The sequence below is a fragment of the Pollicipes pollicipes genome, unplaced genomic scaffold (assembly GCF_011947565.3).
Source record: "Pollicipes pollicipes isolate AB1234 unplaced genomic scaffold, Ppol_2.1 Scaffold_3216;HRSCAF=3773_pilon_pilon_pilon, whole genome shotgun sequence".
Classification (NCBI taxonomy): Eukaryota; Metazoa; Arthropoda; class Thecostraca; order Pollicipedomorpha; family Pollicipedidae; genus Pollicipes; species Pollicipes pollicipes.
The window spans coordinates 2,699,794-2,720,817 of NW_023596251.1; the positions used below are offsets into that span (position 1 = coordinate 2,699,794).

The following is a 21,024-nucleotide window of genomic DNA, read 5'->3' on the forward strand; positions in this document are numbered from 1 at the left end:
GCAGACTTTTGAGACGGTGGGGTCGTCGCTAGTGCAAGGAGACATCCGAAAACCCAGAGTTGTACGTGACTATCGCTCATAAATCCCCCACCCCCACCCCACTCGCGATGTTCGTGATGAAGAAAGAACGCAAAGATTGTATGAAAGGTGGAACCAGCGAGCAGGACAATTTCAGAATCCAATGTGTTGGGTGTGTGGTTTATTAGACAAAGCTTTGATAGCTAATTATGACAACTTGCACACACATGTCCTCTTTGCGTGCGATGGTCGGCATGGACACTAAAACCACACAGGCAGACGAGCGTTTTCTAAATTAGCTGCTTAACGACAGGATTGGCTAGTGAATGCTTCTGGCCAAGGCCTGGAATGGTGAATGATTTCTCTTCATTCTGACATTACCACAACCTTTCGATCTGGGCCTTTCACGTCTGGGTGTCTTCATTGTCGTAACAACTGCGTTATCCTAAAACGTTGACAGCGAAAAATGACGGCCACTTTTGGCGGCGCAATCTCGTAACACGCCATTAATCGCCACGTCTGGCCGTTTCTGCATGATGCCAGCAGGCACCATTTTATGAGAACTGCGGGTGGAGGTCTGGTGTTTAAGGTCGTGTCATCATCGCAGCCACTTTCGTGTCGATCTCTGGTGACTTTGCACGTTACTGTCAGCTGACTGGGCTGGCAGAGCGGGCCGATGTTTCGTCCTTGACCCGCTCGGCTCCGGGTCACCGTGCTCAGCTGATATTTGCCGAGTTGCCCAATCCCGCCGCCGTGAATACCCCGCAGGGCATTCAAGACTGCGGTGATATGCGTTTCTGTCGTGATAGATGTCCTGATGGACCTGCATTTGGTGTCCTTTCAAACCTCGGGCAGGCCTCTCCAGACTCATGACGTGTGGTTCGCAGATCGGGCCGCCAATCTCCGCCGACTCATACAGGACCAGCGAACAGGACCGCCTCTCACGGCTGAACTTGAGTCTGAGTTCGCCCCGGCCGGTCTGCGTTGGTCCGCGCCTGACCAACTGCTGAGTCGTATGACACTGCAGAAACCCTCCGTCTGCCCGCTCCCCTGCCGGCACGCGAGGAATCTCTCACAGATCTGTACGGATGGACACTGTACTGAAGTCTGCTGCGCAATGCACGTGCCTCAGAGTGCATGGTTAGCAGGTCACCTGATTCACCTGATCATCACCCAGGTGAATCCTAATTAGTGATTTGCTCTTATGAAGCAGAGACGCAGCAGAGAAGGTTGTGTGACACATTTTCAACATCAGCCACTTCGCACAAAACGCATCCAATTTAGCCACGGGGAGCTCAAACATGATGCGTCCGCTGGTCCCCGGCCTTCCTCGGGTGATGTTTCTCAGACCTTCCGTCTGGCACGCGGAAAAGGGTGTGATCACTCGTTTCATTGTCAGATTTATTGGTTTTTCAGTTGATTTTTTCCAACAGTTTCATTGTCCGATACGTTGCAAGTATGTGACCACTTTGCTGGTTCCACACCGCTCAGGACGCCTCGCTGCTGGATCGCCCAGTGGTGGGCGGCGCCAGCACGGCATGTCACAGACGTCTCGCTGCTGGATTGCTCAGTTGTGGGCGGCGCCAGGACGGCATGCCGGGAGTAAAGTCTGCTGCAGTCACGAGACACCATAGCATATAGATACACCGATTCGCGTTTCACGCCTCATGTCCGGAATGTACAGCGGTGTTCAATCAGCTCATTGGCCGACTTTTGCAATGTCAAATAAACTTATGCCATGACTTAGCTTCTTACTGATCGTGATATGTTGCTTCGTACACTTTGGCTAGTTTGAGGCATGTTGCCAAAATGTGTTGCCGAAAATTCCATTTTGGTTTAAAAGCGTGGTCAGTGACTACCATGAGCTTCAGCTTCGTGACTGCTTGGTAGTTCTAAGTAAACACAATTTATTCTGTTTGATCAAAGCCGTATGCTCAACGGTTGTAACCTCAAAGTCAGCAAGAAATGCAGAACATATTCGACTCTTAGGCTTCCATAACTGCAAAACACCTGTAGGCGAAATGCTGATGGGTTGGAAGTTGTTGTGTTTACTAGATGCCTTGGAGTTGTGCTCATGGTCACTCCTGAACATTCGTAGGTGTGCTTTAAACTGATGAAGGCTTGGAGTTGAACTTTTTTGGCCATCTTAAACCTGCAATCGTTGAGCATTAGGATGACATTTAATCAGATTTTAACCAGCACCCTTCGTGTTCTTTTTCACCTTCGCCGTACGAAGAAAGGTCCCCAGAGGCCCCGAATATATGCTAGACTCATGCGGAAGATGACATTGAAAGCCTATGGTCAAACCACATTAGACAGATGTGTTTGAACATTGGATATTGAACAATTCAATTGGTCAAACGGAATCAAAGCAATCAAATTTTGACTTTTTATGACTCATCTTGTTTTTTTCAGAATCAAGCATACTACGACAATGCGGAAGACGGCGTTAAACACCTGTTGAAAAACATCAGTTATTTTAGAGAACAAGAAATAAGTGATCGTTGAAAACTGTATCATATGATGTATCTGATATGTGATATAATATTTCAGGTGAAAGGGATGGAAGCGGTTGTCGCATTGGCCATGGTAGCCACACAAAAATTAAACAAGGTTACAAAAGCCTTCTCAAGACGTTGGGGAGGTGCAATTGTGATTTCTATCGGATGGCTTACAAGCGGTAAAATCTTATCACACAAATTGAAATAAAACCAAACTTGACCTTGGGTGAGCTGACCTTGCAAAGACCACTAAAACGATAACAATGCACTTCAGATTGATATGGATGAGAAGCGGGGTCTAGACAATCCTCTTGAAGTTTATTTCCTGCGAAAATTGACCTTTAACGTCGTTCTCGAGCAGAATGTCACCAACACGATCTTGTAAAATCGTTCATACATTGTGAGCCATGTGGCTCGCAAACGTCAAATTTTCACAAGCTGTGTGAGAAAAATGTAAACTTAAGTAGCCAAAATTTCCTTTTTCAGTCTGCCCATTCGCACCTACAGTCTGTTTGTCTGTGTGCACCTCCTGTCTTCTGTCCGCTTACCCTTCCAGCGCCTGTACCTCTCACCCGTCCGTCCTTCCGGTAACTGATTGCATCTGTCCGTCGGTACATCCAGTCAACAGTCCGCCAGCACTCCTCTACACCTCTCGCCTCCACCCGTCCAATGCCCAGCTCAGACCCCGGTCCTTCCGTCCAGCCCGGACACCCGTCCCTCTGTCCAGTCCAGACCCCGGTCCCTCTGTCCAGTCCAGACATCGGTCCTTCCGTCCAGCCCGGACACCGGTCCCTCCGTCCAGCCCGGACACCGGTTCTTCCGTCCAGTCCTGACACCGGTCCCTCCGTCCAGTCCAGACCCCGGTCCCTCCGTCCAGCCCGGCCACCGGTCCTTCCGTGCAGCTCGTGCACCCGCGCGTCTGTCCCCCCCCTCCCCCCCCCTCCCCCCCATGTCCAGCCGCTCATCAGCATCCGGTGTCTATATCGGTCTGCGGGCTTCCGTGCCGAGGGGTGCGGACGGTGACCGGCCGTCGACCGCGGTTCACGGACACGGGAGAAAGCCCTCCGCTCGCCGCGCCGGCCCGCCGGCGAAAGCGAAAGTGCAGCCCGGCTCCGAACACCGCCCTTGCCCCGTGGGGAGGCCGCGTGTCCGGCGCATTCCTGGTAGATGCACGTGGTGGTGGAGTACGCACCCGTGGCTTGTTGCCATTCAAAAAGCTAATTCTGCTAGATGCTAATCACAACTAATTAAGTGAGGCGGCAACACTATTGCATGCCCAGATTATCATTGGGAAATGCTCCAAGCACGAGGAGCATTCTTAGCACTGGCACGGCGCAAAACTACGGTCTCGTCACGCCGCAGTTCACACTTACTCCCACTTACTCACTTCCTACTCACGTAGCTTGCTCCTAACGGCAGGTTTGGCTTGCCCGGAGGGGACATATTTAGTTTACCCTGCACGTGACAGGCTTACCCTGTTTTGCAGAGGCACGCTCGGTTCGCCCTGTTCCGTGCCGCTGGTGGCGGGGTTGCTGACCCGAGCCCCGAGCGATTGCCGAACAGCGCTGAGGGTAGCACACGAACGGACGCTGAGCAGAGCGGCAGGTATGGAACCGGCCGGCAACAGCGCTGAGGTTTGTATGCGAACGGACGCTGAGCAGAGTGGCAGGTATGGAGCTGACCGGCGACAGCGCTGAGGTTAGCACGCGAACGGACGCTGAGCAGAGTGGCTGGTATGGAGCCGGCCGGCGACAGCGCTGAGGTTAGCACGCGAACGGACGCTGAGCAGAGTGGCTGGTATGGAGCCGGCCGGCGACAGAGCGACCAAGCTGCAAGACAAGGTGTTGGAGCCGCTGTCTGATGGTCGTAATCTGCGCCTGACGGCTGGAATGTGAGGCTCCTGAGGCGCGCCAGGATGGTCACCGGCTGCTCCTGAGACGCGCCAGGATGGTCACCGGCTGCTCCTGAGGCGCGGCAGGATGGCCAACGGCTGCTGGTGGCCCGGTGCTGAGTTCTCGGACAGCAAAAATACATAATTGGCCGTCACTTTTAAGTGCAATTTGATTGCTATTTGTGGTCTACGCTATCGTCAAGAGTAGTGCAACTGAGGCTGTTTATAAGTCGTTGCTGTCGTAACTCGCTGGCTCGAGGGACGTTGGGATGAGTAGAAGTAATAACACCGTCAAAAGTTCTGTGGGTCTCAATACTCTCTCGCCGCCTGAGCCTCCCACGCTGCTACGCTATTTCGTTCCTCTATGTTGCCAGATTGTTATGGTTGATTTGGGTCCCGTCACCCCGTGCTACGCGGCGTCCTCGTGTTGAAAACGTTCGCTGTCCTGCTCTGGAAATACAGCGAAGCCTCTGGGGTCATTTGACCATGACAGCCCCCAGGTGTCTCGTGGCCTGCATACATGGTCCGTTCGTTCGGCAGTTCTGGTGATGAATCGGTGAGTTCTCATCATAGGGTGGCATCAAGATGATATAGCCAGATCAGGTGAATTTCGGTGTCGTCTGCAAAGGTAAGTAACGAAGCGCAGTATTGGCTATTCATATCTTGTGACAACTGGTCACATACACAAGTGCACTCACCTTTAGCGGAAAGGAAATAGCCAGCTTCTGACTACGACAGAGCAGTGAATGGTGAACATGTAAGGGGGAAGCGAAGGAAAGAGAGGCCCGTGGCATACTTCGTTGCCGTTGTTTAGCTGCTACTGTGGTAACACTTATTACGATATCTCTAAAAACTTGAGCAGCTGATAATAATAGCACCAGTGAAGATGAAACCAATGTTGTGGCAGAGGTAGCCTGTGAGGCATCCATCATAATTCAAATGCATGTCTCTTCGTGCGTTAACTGCGCGTCAGTGGTAAGAACTATTTCCCCGGTCTCCTTTCCGCTGCTCTGGTGAGCACAGTCTGTGGTGCGAGCCTCCATGTCAGGTGATCAAGATAACCCCATGTTCGCCCCATTCTCTATGGTCCCATTCTTTAACATCCATGCCAGTGTTCAGTAAACGCCAGCTCCTTGCATAGTTTATTACAAAATGCCGTGCCCTACGAGGGGCCGGGTCGCATAGTTCAAGACACCGAGTCGCACATCACATCAAAAACAAGCTGAGCACTTCATCACTTAGGCTAAGGGGCGCGAATTCCCATACACATGACACTGCAATTGTTGACCAGATTGGGCGGACCAGCCGATCCCGTGACTCCTTCCTAGACTATTCACATATGTACACCGTTAAATAATTACATAACAGATAAAGAACAGCTGATTGGTGACCTGTACAGGAAGGTCACAGGCCCTCGGACGACGTAACAATAGAGGAGTAGAGGTGACTGTTGGGGCCAGAGTCTGGAACAGACACAGAAGGCCGTTAGTGCCGCCCGTGTCATGGTGAACATGGTGACGACCGGAACACCCACCGCCCGCTGAACAATCTGATGCAAGATGCGACAAAAAAGCGGTAGAAAATGACATCATTAAAAGGTGTCGCCACCAACTTCAATTATGTAAATCATGGAGGTCACAATCAGCCGAGGGCGAGGCAGTTTTCCGATTATGTTCCGCTTGTGCGAGGGCGGATACTGGTGCATTGTTCTTAAAACTGAGGCCACCCTGCTGGGTAGTTCGGTTACTCTTCGTGCCAACACCAGTTCGACAACTGCCACAAAATAGATGATCTTGATCGCATGTTTGGCGAGCGCGTGCGCGCCGCTGATAAGAGAGAGGCCACCAGCCAAGAGTGTGGAGGCGAGCAGGCGTATCGTCCGGTGAAAGGAATGATGGCTGCCTCGTGCCCGAGCTCGAAAGTGAGTCTGGGCGAACACCGCCTCGGGCCGACCACTTTCTCGGCCGCCGCTCACACGTTCAAGGTTGCCGGCATAGGCCACCGATCGCCCCGCGCCTCCACCACGCGGCTTTTCCCTCGAGAGGGGCGTCAGCTGTACGCGGAGCTGGAGAAGCGCGGACGGCAGCGCGCCTGAATGGCGCGGCGCGAAGCGCGTCGGAAGCTGACGGCACTGAACGGCTGTGAGAGCCGAGACGACGTGAGCTCTCGCGACGCGTGAGGCGGCGCCGCGTGACACCGCCGCGCTCAGACACGCCGCGCGACGAGCTCGCTTTCTAGGCGACGCACGGTGCACCGAGGTACCTCGCGTGGCACTGTACCTGCCCTCGATCGTCAGCGGCGCCGTCGCGGAGAAAACCGCGCCGCTTTGGCCGCCTGAGCGGACGCCCGTCAGCGGCAATACAGGCGGAAGTGAGCGGAGACGATCGGAAGTAGCCGCATCTGAGCCCGCAGTGACCGCAACTTGCATTTGTCACAGCAGCCAGTGAAGGAGATCCTCTGATCGAACGAATGCGCGCGAGAAAGTCTAGCAAAGTCTGTGTAGTTCAATCAGCACCTCAACTGCCACCCCGCTTGGACCCGACCCGGCTTGGGTCGCGTTGTTGGCGGCTCGCCACCGCGTAGCCCACGGTGAAAGTACACGCCGCTAGTGAAAGTGAGCAGCGGTGCCGGGGGCGCGCACCGCTCGTCTCAGCGCGCCATGAATGCCGCTCCTGTTGTGACGTCACCGGCCGAAAGTGCCGGTCAGCGCCGACGGCCGGGCGCGCCGTTGCGACACGCAGCCGGCGGCGGGCCGACGCGCTGACGAACGCTTCGCTGCCCCGCTGACGCAACCGACGCGCACGAAGCAGATTTTCTGGGTCGCCACGGTTACGGCAAGGACGCGGCCGGACTGATTGCCGCCCTGCGTTGCGGCAGCGCGTTGGATTGGCCCGGCGTGGGCAGCTGGGCGGAAAATGACCTGGGTGCCCGCGTTTCGTCGGCGCGCTTGCCTCATCAGCGCGAAACGATCGGCGCGCTGGCCAGCTCAACGCCGTTTGCACGAAAACAGCGCCAAAGTGGACATTGCCCCGCTGGGCGGATATGGCTCAGCGGCGTTTGCGTAGCGCTGCTTCATGACGCTTGCCCATCGTTAAACTCCCGGCTGGCCGGCATGGAGGTTGGGCTCTCCCCTGCGCCTGCAGACGTCGCTGATGCACGCTTGCGGAGACGGGCATGCCCGCACGCCGCTGGGACTCACCACGGGCGCCTATTTGCCGTAGCCGTTGTTGTAGCTGGGGTAGGTCGGCTTGGGGCAGACGGTGACGTACTGGTTCTGGGTAGCGGTCTGTAATGGAGGCGAGGAGTGACGATACTGCACCTGCTGCGGACGGCATCCAGAAAGCTGCTTCTCGGTCTATTTGCCTGATAGATGTGACTCGTTAGGTGCAGCCATTCTAAGCCCGGTTATGCGCATCTAATATGTTTTGCGATCAGTCGAGCCCAACTAGTGTCTCCCGAATGCATGAGCACGCACTGCCGAGCAGAAGTGGCATTTCACGCCACTGGAAGGACGCGCAGCACTACAACAGCGCGTAAACAGACCCCCCCCCCCCCCCCGGAATCTCGGAATCTCAGCTCTCAGTCGGAAACACACTCCCAGCGGGATCCTGAAGTGAACGTACCTTGGTGACGGTGACGTACTGGTTCTGCGTCTCCGTCTGGGTGACGTACTTGTACTCGGGGTACGCCGAGGTCACGGTCTGAGTCACGTAGTTCGGCACGTTCTGGGTCTCGGTGACGTACTCGTAGCTGACCTGTGGGAGACACGAGGTTAGCTGGGCTGCTGGTCCGTTCAGGGGGTGAACGGGTCACGAGACATAATGGAGAGGAGCCAAGATTAACATGTGCATGGGTTTGACGCTTAGGGAATCCAGAGTATAAGATGGCTTGTGCGTTTCCGGGTGTGCTACACTGCCTCATTGTAAAAGCATCGAATTGGCTTAGATCCTTACTTGACCTTGCATCGGTCCAACCAGCTTTTGTGTTTGTTCATAAAATCATAGAAACAAGCTATTTTTGATTCCGTCCCAGCTGTAAACGTATCACGAAGTCGGTCCACTAAGGCTGTCACGAAGCCCAGCCCCCCGACATATCCTGCAGCGCCCGGAAATGGCTGCAATGCCTATGAAGCACGAGCTTATCTCCGTGACTTGACCGTCGCGGGGAGGGAGGGGAAGGGGAAGGGGTTCGGGAGGCCGACCCACGTACCTTGGTCTCCGTGACGTACTGGTACTCGGGGTAGGCCTGGGTCTGGTAGGCGGTCTTGGTGACGTAGTAGGGGACCTGGGCGGTCTCGGTGTAGTACTTGCTCACCACCTCAGTCTCGGTGTAGTAGGCCTTCTCTGTCTTGGTCACGTAGGCCGTCTCGGTGAAGTACTGGTGCTCCGTCACATACTGCGTGTCGTACAGCACCTTGGTGCTCACCTGCGGGCGCAGAGGTCGCGCAGGGGGATGGGGTGTCAAGCAGAGTCACGACTGCGCTCGGTCAGCCCGGCTGCCGAGGTGACGTTTTAGATCCCTTGTTCATCTCTCGGAGAGTACAACTCCTTGCAATTTTCCAATATGGATGTGCCTTCAGAATCAGCTGGCATTTCAAGCATAGGAACCGCTAAAAATTGCACCTATGGAGCGGCATGCATATCCATCTATGCCATTCTCGCATAACCAAGCGTAGAATCCAAGCATGAAATGGATTTAAGTGGGGGACGGACGCCGGCTGCAGAGTCTTGCATGACCCAATGTACGTTTGCCCCGCCTGCAGCAGCAGCGCTACATCCCCGTCTCCATCCCAAGCCCCTCGCCGACTCTGCCGGCGCGGGCCTGGCTCCTGCCGGGCCACGGCGCTGGCTGCCTCGGCGCGAGACCGCTGCACTGACCTTGACCTCCGGGGCCACGTAGCTGGTGACGTACTGCGTCTGGTACTGAGTGCTGGGGTAGTACAGCGTCTCGGTCACCTGCTGGTACAGCGTGGTCGGCTGCAGCGCCGTGTACGTGTTGTACTTGGTCTCGTAGCCGATCTTGGTGGAGGTCACTGCCGGGAGCAGGCGAGGTCAGTCGGTGGGCGGGGGTGGCGCCGTCCGGCGTGCGGTGGCGCCGTCTGAGGCCGACTTCTCATGCAGCGGAACGTGTTGGGGATGGCGCAACAGCAGGGAAGCTGTTGGCAGCGAGACAGCTGCGGAAGCGTCCCTTTCCCCGGGCAAGGTAACCTATCCACGCTGGAGGCATGAGATGGTGGCCTTTAACAACTGGGTATTCCAAAGCCCGTCTCCTCCGCACGGGGACGCTGGCGGGCGTGAGGGGAAGCCCGCGCCGTTACACCAGAGCCCAGGTGGCTCTCGAGGCGCCAGATTCCGGTTCTGGTGGCCAGACCGGTTGCGAATTGCAGCACGCGACCTTCCGGCCTCTGGCTGCAACCGGCGATCAATATTCATGTGTGACAGAAGCGTAAGACGGAAGAGGCGCCCCTGTTACTGACCCTTACTAACCCGCTTAGAAAACGTTTTGCATAAGCTATGCAGCGCCGGTTGCAGATAAATGTGGCGCGAACGGGACCCAAGCGTGCCTCGACCAGCGCTTGTACAGCCCGCCTTCCGCCAGGTGAAGCGGCGTGCAGGAGCCCCACAGTTACTTCCGTCTGCAGACATCTGAACACTAAAGACTCCTTCTAAGACTGGTCAAGCCTGCTCTCTGGCTAAGGACGCTGAATGCCAGCCTATGCTGCCGTCGCCCGTCGACGTTCTTTGAGTTCGTCGGCGCTTCGACAGCAGTGATAATGTTGGGAGTAGCCCGTCGCACCCTAGCCTGCGGTACCCTACCGTGCCCTGCCGTAGCCTGCCGTGGCCGCGCCCCACGTACCGGTGACGTAGTGGGTCTCAGGCTCGCAGGCGGGTGTGCCATAGCCGGTGGAGGGGGCTGGCGCCGGGGCGTCGTAGGAGGGCGCGATGGGCGGCGCTCCGTACTGCGGCGCGGCGTCGGGTGTGGGCACGGCGCAGGCCACGCCCACCAGCATCAGCACGGCCAGAGGATTCATCCTGTGGAGGGGCGCGGCGGTCAGATGGGGCGAGACGGCTGGGGCGGGTCAGGGGGGGGGGGGGGCGTGAAGGCTGGGAGGGCCGGAATACCGGAGGGGTGATACAGGCCACGGACCGGCAGGTATGATTGGTGGTACCGCGCATCGGCAGACTGGTGCGCCAGAGACTGGCCCTTAAGACAGGCTGCCAGGTGAGCTGACCCGGTACATAAGGTGTCTGGTGGTTCGGACATGAGACGTCAGCCGCACCAGGCAGGAAGACATGAGACGGCAGCCACACCAGGCAGGAAGACATGAGACGGCAGCCACACCAGGCAGGAAGACATGAGACGGCAGCCACACCAGAGACGGCAGGAAGTAAGGGTTCAGGGGACGAACAGCTGACGCTGCGCCTGGTCTGAGGGACAGGATCGGAGCGTCGGAGAGGAGCACCGCGGCGACGGTGGCGACGTACCGCCTAGGCGGTTGTGTTGTCGCCGCTCGTGATGATCGCGGCGGGGATCCGGAACAGAGCAAATGGGCGGGTGTCGCTTGTCTAGAGGCCGTGTGAACTGCGATATTTACTGGGTGATGCTAGAGAATTCGCAGATGCTTGGTAACTGTCAACTGCCGCAAGTAATTTTGAAAGTCACAAATTCAAGATGTTGTAAAGGGATGCCTGGTAATTGCAAGAACTGCCCACACAGACATTTTCAAGGTGGAGAACGCGACATTCAACACCAGAGCAAATGGTAGCAAACGCTGTCTTTAAGCCATGTTTGGCTAAGAACAATACGGCGAGGTGCAAATCTGGGCTCAGTGTGCTCACAACCGAACATTGTGAGCATGCAGCTGGGTCAACATCACTGCAGCCAACAAACTAATTGAAACTGATCTTGGAGGGTTTAAAGTCGCCGGCGACGCGGCACTGAAAGCGCAGACAGATTGCATGGCTTTAACTGACTGACAATGTTTGGAGGAAAAGGGAGTTCGTTGTTAGAAATGCTAAAGCTTAAACGAAACGGGGGCCAACGGAGACCAAATAGCAAAGTACGGATTGATGACATGTGCAGGTGTTCGGCTAAGCCCAAGAAAAAGAAATTGCGACTAGGAAACAAAATCGCTCACGAACTGATGCACCCATCGACAGGCCCTCAGCTGCCCCCCACGACACGAGCACACCACCTACATAGCTTGGGTCGTCACCACCGCACGGCACCGGCACTGGCTGCCGGCTGCAGCGGCCCTCCGCTGACACCGGCGGTGCTGACCCGACCTCGGGTCACCGGGCGCCGCCGTACTTACTTAGCGTGTCCGTCTGCGGAGCGAACGAAAGACTGACTCTGCCGGCGCGGCGGCCGCTTATATACGGGCCGGCGTCGGCGCCTCACACACTTTCCACCTCCCGTGACTGACCCAGTTCGTCGCTAACCGGCGACGTCTGAGGGGGGGGGGGCAGGGGGCATTCCGAGCAGACATCCCCGGGTTGAAGAGGCTCCTCTTCTGGCGGGGCGGGAGACGAGTGGGCACGGCAGAGGCGGGCTGAAGATGCGGAGTGACCCGAGACGCCGTCAGAGAACTACGCCCAGCTGGTGGATGGGAACTTCGCATACGAAGCAAGGCGATGTGATGGCTGTCTCTGGTCGGCGTTATCAGCCTCGGAAACGACACTGCATACTCACCATCCCAGGTGCGGGAGGTCTTAGTGGAATACACGCAGCAGGCCGCCTAGTCTGCGATGTCACAGGATGTCACCAGATACAGAGCAGGATTGTTAAAGAATCATCAGATGCTATTCTTAGCAGCCATACCGTGCAGTTGATCCATATGATGACGCTTTGGTCTTCCATCTAAACAGAGTAGCCCTCAATAAACTTTAAAGCTGCCTTTGCATGTTGCCTATGCACGCTAATGCTCTCCAATGCGCGTGTCTTTCCATTCAGGTGGATGGGGCAAAGATCTCGTAGTGATGAGCAAAATTGTCACGAATAATTCGAGCTCGGAGAAAAGACCGCAAGGGTATAAATGCCAGAATTCTTGATCGAGCAAAGTTCATAAGGCTTGGGAGAGTAGCTAATGTCGCTTGAGACACACTTCGCCGGGATTGGCGTCGCGCCCGGGGAAGTAAATGTTAAGATTAGCTAGTTAAATTGTTGTGAGATAAGATAATGGATAAATGCAAAGGAGAGTAAATAAGCCTTTTGGTACTAGTTTCATCGAGTGCTATCTGGGGATGAAATAGCAACCGCAGGATAATGCGATATTGAGAGACTTTATAGCACTATTGACTTTTGAAACAGTAGTGCTAAAACATCTTTTTCATGGTGTTAGTGGCCATTGATTTGAAGTGAATTGCTTGCTATTAAAAAACCCAAAACGTTCTTGATAACAAAATACAAACTTCATCAACGTAGCACTAAAAGGAGGTTCAGCTCCGAAAACCAACAGCTCTAAAATGTTGGTTGTCACTTGAAGTTATGCTAGCTTATGCAATGATTGTAATACAAAGATAATGGCTTAATAAACAAATAAAACAAATAACAATTTTTGGTGTGGAAGCTTTGTGAACTATCGGTGTAAAACTATGTTTTTCAGTAGTGTTTAACCATAGTCATACGCTAGTTTGGGCAGTCATTTCCATAAGCCACCGAAACAAATCCAAAATTGTCAGCTCAATTCATGCAGAGTACGCTTCTGATGGTCCCTTTGGTTTCGCAAGCATTGTAAAAACAAAACAAGATAACCAACGAAATGCTGCATGTTTGCCATTCAAAACTCTGATAGTCATTATTTACACATTTGCACCGTCATTTCCATCATTCTCTACATGCTCTGTTGAATTACAGCTGCCGACTGATTGTGACTGCCGACTGATTGTGACTGCCGACTGATTGTGACTGCCGACTGATTGTGACTGCCAACTAATTGTGACTGTCGACTGATTGTGACTGCCGACTTGTTGTTACTGCCGACTGATTGTGACTGCCAACCGATTGTGACTGCCGCCTTGTTGTGACTGCCGACTTGTGATTGCTGACTTGTTGTGACTGCCGACTGATTGTGATCATAATCGTGATTGTGGTCGAATAAAACAGAATAATAACTTCAAAAATAACTTGCAAAGTCGTTTAAAATTTAGCATGCTGGTAAACGTGTATATGTGGTTTGCTTGCATGTATGTGTGTGTGTTTGCGTGTGTGTGTGAGTGTGTGTGTGTGTGTGTGTGTGTGTGTGTGTGTGTGTGTGTGTGTGTGTGTGTGTGTGTGTGTGTGTGTGTGTGTGTGTGTGTGTGTGTGTGTGTGTGTGTGTGTGTGTGTCTCCATATATCCATGTGGGTGTGACATTCAAAGAAGCTTGTGGGTACACCCAGCCCAGTTACGACTTCACCCTGGCTGACTGTGCCGGCGTTCCTGTCACCCAGTGGACAACAAGCTTGTTTAGTGTTCCGTTGAAAGTGGTCTGAGCATGAGCTTAATCACGCCGGTGCCCTGATTTGCCCCAAACCCTCTATAACACCTCAACCCAGCCTAGTTTTGTTGCGCTGAATTGTTACTGGTGTCGTTATATGGTTATTCACGAACGGGAAGCGCTTCCAGGCCTCCATGAACTTCTGGCTGGCACCAAGGCTGCCGTCGATGTCGGTGGCGATGGGCTTGGACCGGTCGGTTACGCGGTGCATACCCCTGTGCACCCCCCCCCCCCCCTCCCCTTAGGCACCTGAGAATCTCGTGCCCGTCCTGCTGCTGACAGTCCATGAGTCGGGCTTCGACCTGCTGCAACCATGCCTTGAGTGGGGCGGTGGCCAGTCCCGGTAAAGCTCGTTTGATCTCCTGCACAGATCGCACAGTTGTATACTGATGTCTGCGCCGTTCGTGGCGGAGGTGGTCATGTTGATATCTTTCGCGTATTCGTCCCACCCAAAGGATGTAGTCATGCAGGAGGCGGGTGTTGTCCAGACATTGTAGCACCGAGTTCATAAAGCACGCATCGATGTCCCCGAGCCCCGCCGGGCCGAGCGGCCGCATGGAAGTCATTAAGGCATATATTTCACCTAAGTTCAGATAACGTCTGCTCAGCATCTAGGTGCGGCGAAATGATTGTGGATGAGGTTTAGTTTTAAAATGATGCAACTATCCGAGAAGTATAATGAGGTTAAGATTTTTCCCAAGACAGATAGACCCAGGCTATGTTAAAATCAGCGTTCATTTTTCGCACGGCTCTTTCATAAGGTACAGTATTCTTATTCGTGTTCTTCGATTTAATTTTTTTCAAGCCCCTTTCCGGCCGTTCAGTAAAGCGTGGCTGGTGATACATAGGCTCAGCATGACTAAATCCTATCCGACTTAACCTAAACTGATCGCATTGCACTTGCAAACGATTTGGGAGCAGCGAAAATGTTTGCTTGGTGGGAAAAACAATAATAAAAGTATGGAGACAATCTTGTCATATGCCGATCAAACATGAACCAAAATCAGGTCAGCATAAAGTTACCTGACACATATTTACAAACCTGTGTGGCATTTCAATTTGATGCTTCACTTTAGCTAAGCTCTCTTCCATTTCCAAACGTCGTCTACCTGGGTTGTTCCATCTCGACTCGACATGATGTTGCCTGGCCTGGCCTGCACCGCCCTTCTAGCAAGTTTCAAAAGAGACCGCTAGTTTTACAAGCATTGCTCCAACACCCGCTGTTATTTGTCGTTAGTCAGGAGGCTTCGGCTCACCGAACCGTGACAGAGCTGATCAAAGGTATGGTTTATCCGCCCCTAGACACATTGCAGCATTTGTAACACGATGGAGCCGAAGCTGTGGTTCAAGGTAGGAGGAAGTACACTTCACTCACGGGATAAGTGCTGAGATTACAGGTGGCCTCATTATGCTGCTTGGCAATTGGTTCACCTGACGCAGCTCAACATGTTGTTCAATGCAAAATTGTTGCTAGATGTACTTAACTGCGTGTGGCTAGCTAATCAATACTTCAAAGCTTAAAACTATGAAATTATTAACGACTCTGATGACGAAATATTAGGTTATCTTTCGGACCCTTGATGATGACCACTGGCGACGTAATATATATGTATATATATATATATATATATATATATATATATATATATATAGTTTAACATCATGCTGGCAGTCGTCTTAACACCTGACTGGATAGTTTTCCTGGTGGAACGGGCGCGGCATGCTCTAAACTTTTAAAGCTTTAACCATTAGCAAAATTAAGCCAAAGTTATAAACTCAGCTCAGGTAAGCTAATATGAACGCATATTCCTTTTTCATATGGAAATGGCCTTCCTGGCATAGCAGATACGGTTTGAGCCTCATGAACGGCTACAAGGATACCCGCCGTTGGTCCGAGGCTCATCAAACAAGGTCACGTGACCAACAGTGGTGCGTCTCTCACAGAGGCAGGTAGGCCGGGTGCCGAGTGTCGCCCGTGCGGTCCCGACCTCAACTCAGCCTACCTGAGGCATGATTACAGCACGAAAAACCCCGGTCAGGATCAACAGAACACAAGTGCAACGACAGAGGTGAGCAGCGATCGGGATTGGAGTAATCGGCACGGACTCGGAATCGCCGCTGTGCTGGGGTCAGTCTTTGCGTCAGTCTTGGAACCACCAGACGCCTGCTCAACGGCCAGAGATGGAGCGGATCGTTGCACTTCCACCATTGAAAAACACCGTGTTAAGACTAGCTTAACGTGATGCATCTGCTCAAATATTAAGAAGGTACGTCACAAGTTTGTGCGCAAAGTTACTTTAGCTCGTGTTGCTCATACTGTGGCGTGATTTGCCATTGTGTTGTCATCACCACTACCCCAAAAGATCCAGTACGCACGAATGTCCAGTACGTAGTCTCCGTGTTTTCCTGCTTTGTGCTTGGGTACAGAACGGTTACCGTCCACAAAGACGGACACAGCGGGTCGACAAAAAGGAATAAATGTGTGCGATTGTCACAGAAAATTATGACCGCTCTAAACATAACCCACTCTCATTGGTGTCACATATCTCTTTTGAGGCTGAAATCCCAGTTTTTCGAAACACCTCAAGAAAAAGGAAACTTTCTCCCCGCCGAGGCCAGGGATCTCCACATTCCTTCAGGGTGCTCTTCCAGTCCCGTCCGGTCGCGACATCGCGGTGAATAAATCCGTGACCACTTGCCGACCCCGCTCCTGTTCCAGTGCCTACCCCCTCTCCCTCCCCTCCCATCCACGCATACCTCTACCTCAGCACTGCACGGTTGGCGGCGCGGGCGCGGGGGACGCCCAGAACCCATGCCGGGACTGATCACCCAGCGGTTGGGCAAGCTGGTGTCCTTCAGCTGGGTCCAACCCATGACCACTTGGCGGTGACGCAGCCAGCTCCCGGCCGTAACAACGCTGCTACGACACCAGCTCCCGGCGGTAACAACGCCGCTACGACACCAGCTCCCGGCCGTAACAAAGCTGCTACGACACCAGCCCCCGGCGGTAACAACGCTGCTACCACACCCGCTCCCGGCTGTAACAACGCTGCTACGACACCAGCTCCCGGCGGTAACAACGCTGCTGCGACACCCGCTCCCGGCGGTAACAGCGCTGCTACGACATCAGCTTCCGGCGGTAACAACGCCGCCACGACACGGCCGGTAGGGTATTTGACTCGTAAAATCTATGGTGCAGCACGGTCCAGGGGGCGTTTGGGTGTCATGGTTTTGCTGAGGGCAAATGGGGAGCTATCAGCTTAACATTCGGGTGGGTGAGAGCCGGAAGTGGAGGTTATTGAATGTCAACTTTCGTTATTTTCATGTGCACCATAGGTGTTATGATGCATCTTCAGATTCTGAGGGGACGGGTGCGTGTGTGGGCAGGTAGCACCTGTGGTGATCAGCGTACGCACACTTCGTTCGAGATTGCAGACTGACGACCCATTTGCCACTTAGTTGTGATTACTCAAAGCACTCAGCTTCCTGGAGTGGGGCATTACAGGATCTACCAACAGCCGGGCAGGGTACGGCCTTTCGAAATACACGCTTGCCAGATGAGATTTGTCCGGACTCGTTTTCTTAAGCTGGGCATTGTTTGTGACGGCGTGTTTTTACTACTTTCATTTCTTTTGGCCCGCGTTATGATGCGGCGTTTGTCGCAGTTCGACTTTGTCTGAACCTTGACATGAACAAAAAGGCGATATGGTGATCAGCATTAGGTATGCAATCAATTATTTTTTTGTCGAAAGACTTTTGGCCCTCAACTTTGTATACATTCGAACAAACACAGCGTAATGTACCTGCATCGGACCGCAGTGTTTACAAAAAGGATGCTGACTCAAACCGAGGATGTCCTTTATTAGATCAAAGTGTCACAGTATCCTGAGACGGGCCAGTCCGGATAGGAAGCGGCTTCAGCAGTGATGACTCTGCTGCGGTCCAGTTGCTTGAGCGACCGCTTTGCTACGGGTCAAACGATGACCATCACCAGTCTCATAGCAGATGGACGAGTGCGCACGTGCGGCTTGGAGCGGTCCACTCGATGCCGGTGGAGGTTGGGTGTTAACATCGGTAAAAGAGGTGCCTTTTAACACATAAGAGCTTCATTCAGACCGAGACAATGCCCCCTTCAGCATTTTGTCCCTTTGGTTTGGCATGACGTCCTCTCTTGAACCCCGCGTCGGCGAGCGCCGGCAGCGACCCCGCTGACGACGCGACCCATTGTGTGTACTCTGCTGCCGAGTCAGCGGGCGAGAGATCCCATTTGCGACCTGTGCGCACGCGGCGTCAAACATTGTGAAATAGAGACGGGTCCCACGGCTGGCAGAGACAGGAAATCACGCTTCGACAGTGGGGGCACCGGTTAAAGACAACGGCCCGCGGTTCTGGGGATGGCTTTTAACACCAATGTGAGAATGTTCTACGTTTATTGTGGTGATGTAGGCCCGCTACCGGGGTTCGGACCAAGTTAATCGCATATTAAATCAAATTCCAACCGTACATGACTCTCAGAGTTTTCTGAGAGGCGGCTTGGTCTGACTTAAAACACGGACGTTGTCACGAGACGTCGGCGAGCGTGCGTGGTCCAGTACCAAAAGAGAAGCAATGCTAATAAGAAAAAAACAGTTGGACGAAGACGGCAGATCGCTTGCTCAGCCTGCCTTAGACATCGGCACGCTAAAACAGCTCGCCGCCGCGGTCTCTTGGTTCGGTGTCCCGGAGCGGTCTCCTGGGTCAGTGTTCCCGCGGCGGTCTCCTAAGAGCCTTCTGAGACAAGCTCTGGGGCTGTCCGGAGCCAGCCTCTGAGACTGTCGCTGAGTTCAGCGTTCCGAATCTGTGCCGCACCGCAAACGACGGCAAGCGCCCCGTGTCTGCGGCTCGGTGTTACAGTTGGCATTCTCCTGCTGACCACACTTCCCGCGGTCGAGCAAATGACAGCTGGTCAGACCGGACGTCGGGACCGGCGGTCCCTCCATCCCCCTCCCTCCCTCTCTCGTCATACCGTATCGCCCCCCCCCCCCCCCCCTCCTGTCGTGGCCTCTCCCTGTGGCGACCGACGCCGCCCTCCAGCCGCTCGCGCGTCCTCGGTCAGCTGTCCGCTGAGAGCGGCGCATTACAGCGCCAGTGGTGGCGCGTGACGCGGCAAATCTGGCGCGGTCCGGTCTCCCACGGGCGCCGTCTCGCCCTCCCTGCACGGTCATGTCATGCCGCGTGACCCGTCTCCCGTGCGAGAGCGGGGCCCGCGCGTGTCGCAACGGCCGATCACGGCGGTGGCGTCGGCCGACCCGGCCAACGCCCTCCGGCGGCGCGGCGCATCGGCTTTACTGCTGACGATGCCATGTGAAGGCTTGTAATGAAGATCACCGATGAAAACCGAAATGCAATACAGCAGAGTCAACTGGTAAACAGAACAAATGTAGAAAACATTCACTCAAAAACACTGGAAGTTAGCAGCGTTATCTCGGCATTTTGATGTCTGCTTGCTGTATTTGGTCATTTTGCTCTACTTGTTTTGTGCTTCCTCCCACGTTTCCAAGTATCTTCCTGCAATACGAAGTATTATCAGCATTATGGGTAAAGCTGTAGCCCGAGCAGGTTTAAAATGAACTATCTAAACCTTGGTTAGTCAACAGTTTGCAGCTTCTGAGGTTCGGTTCGGCCTGCCCGGCCAGATACTAATTTGATGACTTTTATCTTTGCAACCGCTCATCGTGCCACCACATAACCTTTGGCAAAGTAAGCACCTTAGCAGGTTATGGTGCAATATTTGCAAGGTATTTGCATCTAGGATCAAATCTGAGTTTTTCAACATTCCAACATTTTCACCTTTCGTCTCTCCCCCTCCAGCTTCACGTGGGAAACACCCAATTTGCCAGCTGCGGGAAGGTAGGAAACGGTAGAAAAGACACGGAAAGAAACCATGCCCACGTCTCGAAGGTCTGGTGCCACATAGGCATAAGCCCAGCAGGTTTCAACGAGCAGAGGGCGGACAGTGGTATCAAACGGCACGTGGGTGAGTTCGTAGCGAGTCAGTCCAGCTCGTTGGACGTGCAGCCGACATCGGCTCCAGATCCGGACCGGTGGTCGTGGACACTTCGAAGTCCCTCCTTACGGTCCCTCCGTGGGCCATAGTCTCTCCTTGTGGTATAGTCTGGATATGAAGCCGACATCGGCTCCACATCCGGACAGGTGGTCGCAGACACTATCCTTCTTTTTATTCGCAGACACTATCAGACACTTTCTTCCGTACGGTAAAGTCGCCGTGTGGACCATAGTCCTTCCGTACAGTATAGCCCCTCCCCGTGCGGTAGTCATTTCGTACACTTTAGTCCCACCGTGAGCCATGGTCGTTCCGTGCGGTACGGTCTCTTCGTGGGCCATGACGTGTTGGGGAAACTCGCCTTTTTCACTGGGGCAAGCTTGCTCCCTTTCAGCCCTCGCAAAGCCGTCAGGAATAAGAAGTGTTATAGCCGCGTGCGTATGCATATAAATGACTCAGATCATAATCTGGCTGTGACCAGATTGTGACCCGACTGTGACCTGACTCCGACTGTGACCCGACTGTGACCCGACTCCGACTGTGACCTGACTGTGACCCGACTCCGACTGTGACCTGACTGTGACCTGACTCCGACTGTGACCTGACTGTGACCCGACTCCGACTGTGACCTGACTGTGACCCGACTCCGACTGTGACCTGACTGTGACCCGACTCCGACTGTGACCCCGACTGTGGACCTGACTGTGACCCGACTCCGACTGTGACCCGACTGTGACCTGACTGTGACCCGACTGTGACCTAACTGTGACCCGACTGTGACCTGACTGTGACCTGACTGGCGGACGTTGCGGTGTACGCCGCACGCCGTCCCGAACTGGCTCGTATTCCCGTGTTATCTCAGGTCCCAGGGCAGCAGACGGGGGACTGAATGGCGTCACCGGACCGGGGACGGCTGCATGTGTGAACCGGGGCGGCGGCGGACGCGTAGCCCGCCTCAGCCTGCAGATCGGACGGGTGGGCGTTGGGTAACGGGTTCTATGGCGGCGATTACTCTTTGTTGTTATTGTTCGGACTGGAGCCAAGATTTAAGCGTTCCGCTTGTGCGCCATTCCACCCACCATATCATGTGCTG

At 54.1% G+C, this 21,024-nt stretch overlaps 1 protein-coding gene across 1 annotated transcript in view; it reads right to left on the reverse strand.

Annotated features, from left to right (window-relative positions):
• Positions 1-5,540: 5,540 nt before the first annotated feature.
• The window catches only part of LOC119090906 (uncharacterized), a 53,900-nt gene continuing 38,416 nt past the window's right edge, over positions 5,541-21,024 (reverse strand). Inside the window, exon 8 of the mRNA XM_037213633.1 lies at positions 5,541-7,698. Coding sequence (XP_037069528.1) covers positions 7,619-7,698 — 80 coding nt within the window. The 3' untranslated portion in view covers positions 5,541-7,618. The remainder of the gene's footprint in view (positions 7,699-21,024) is intronic.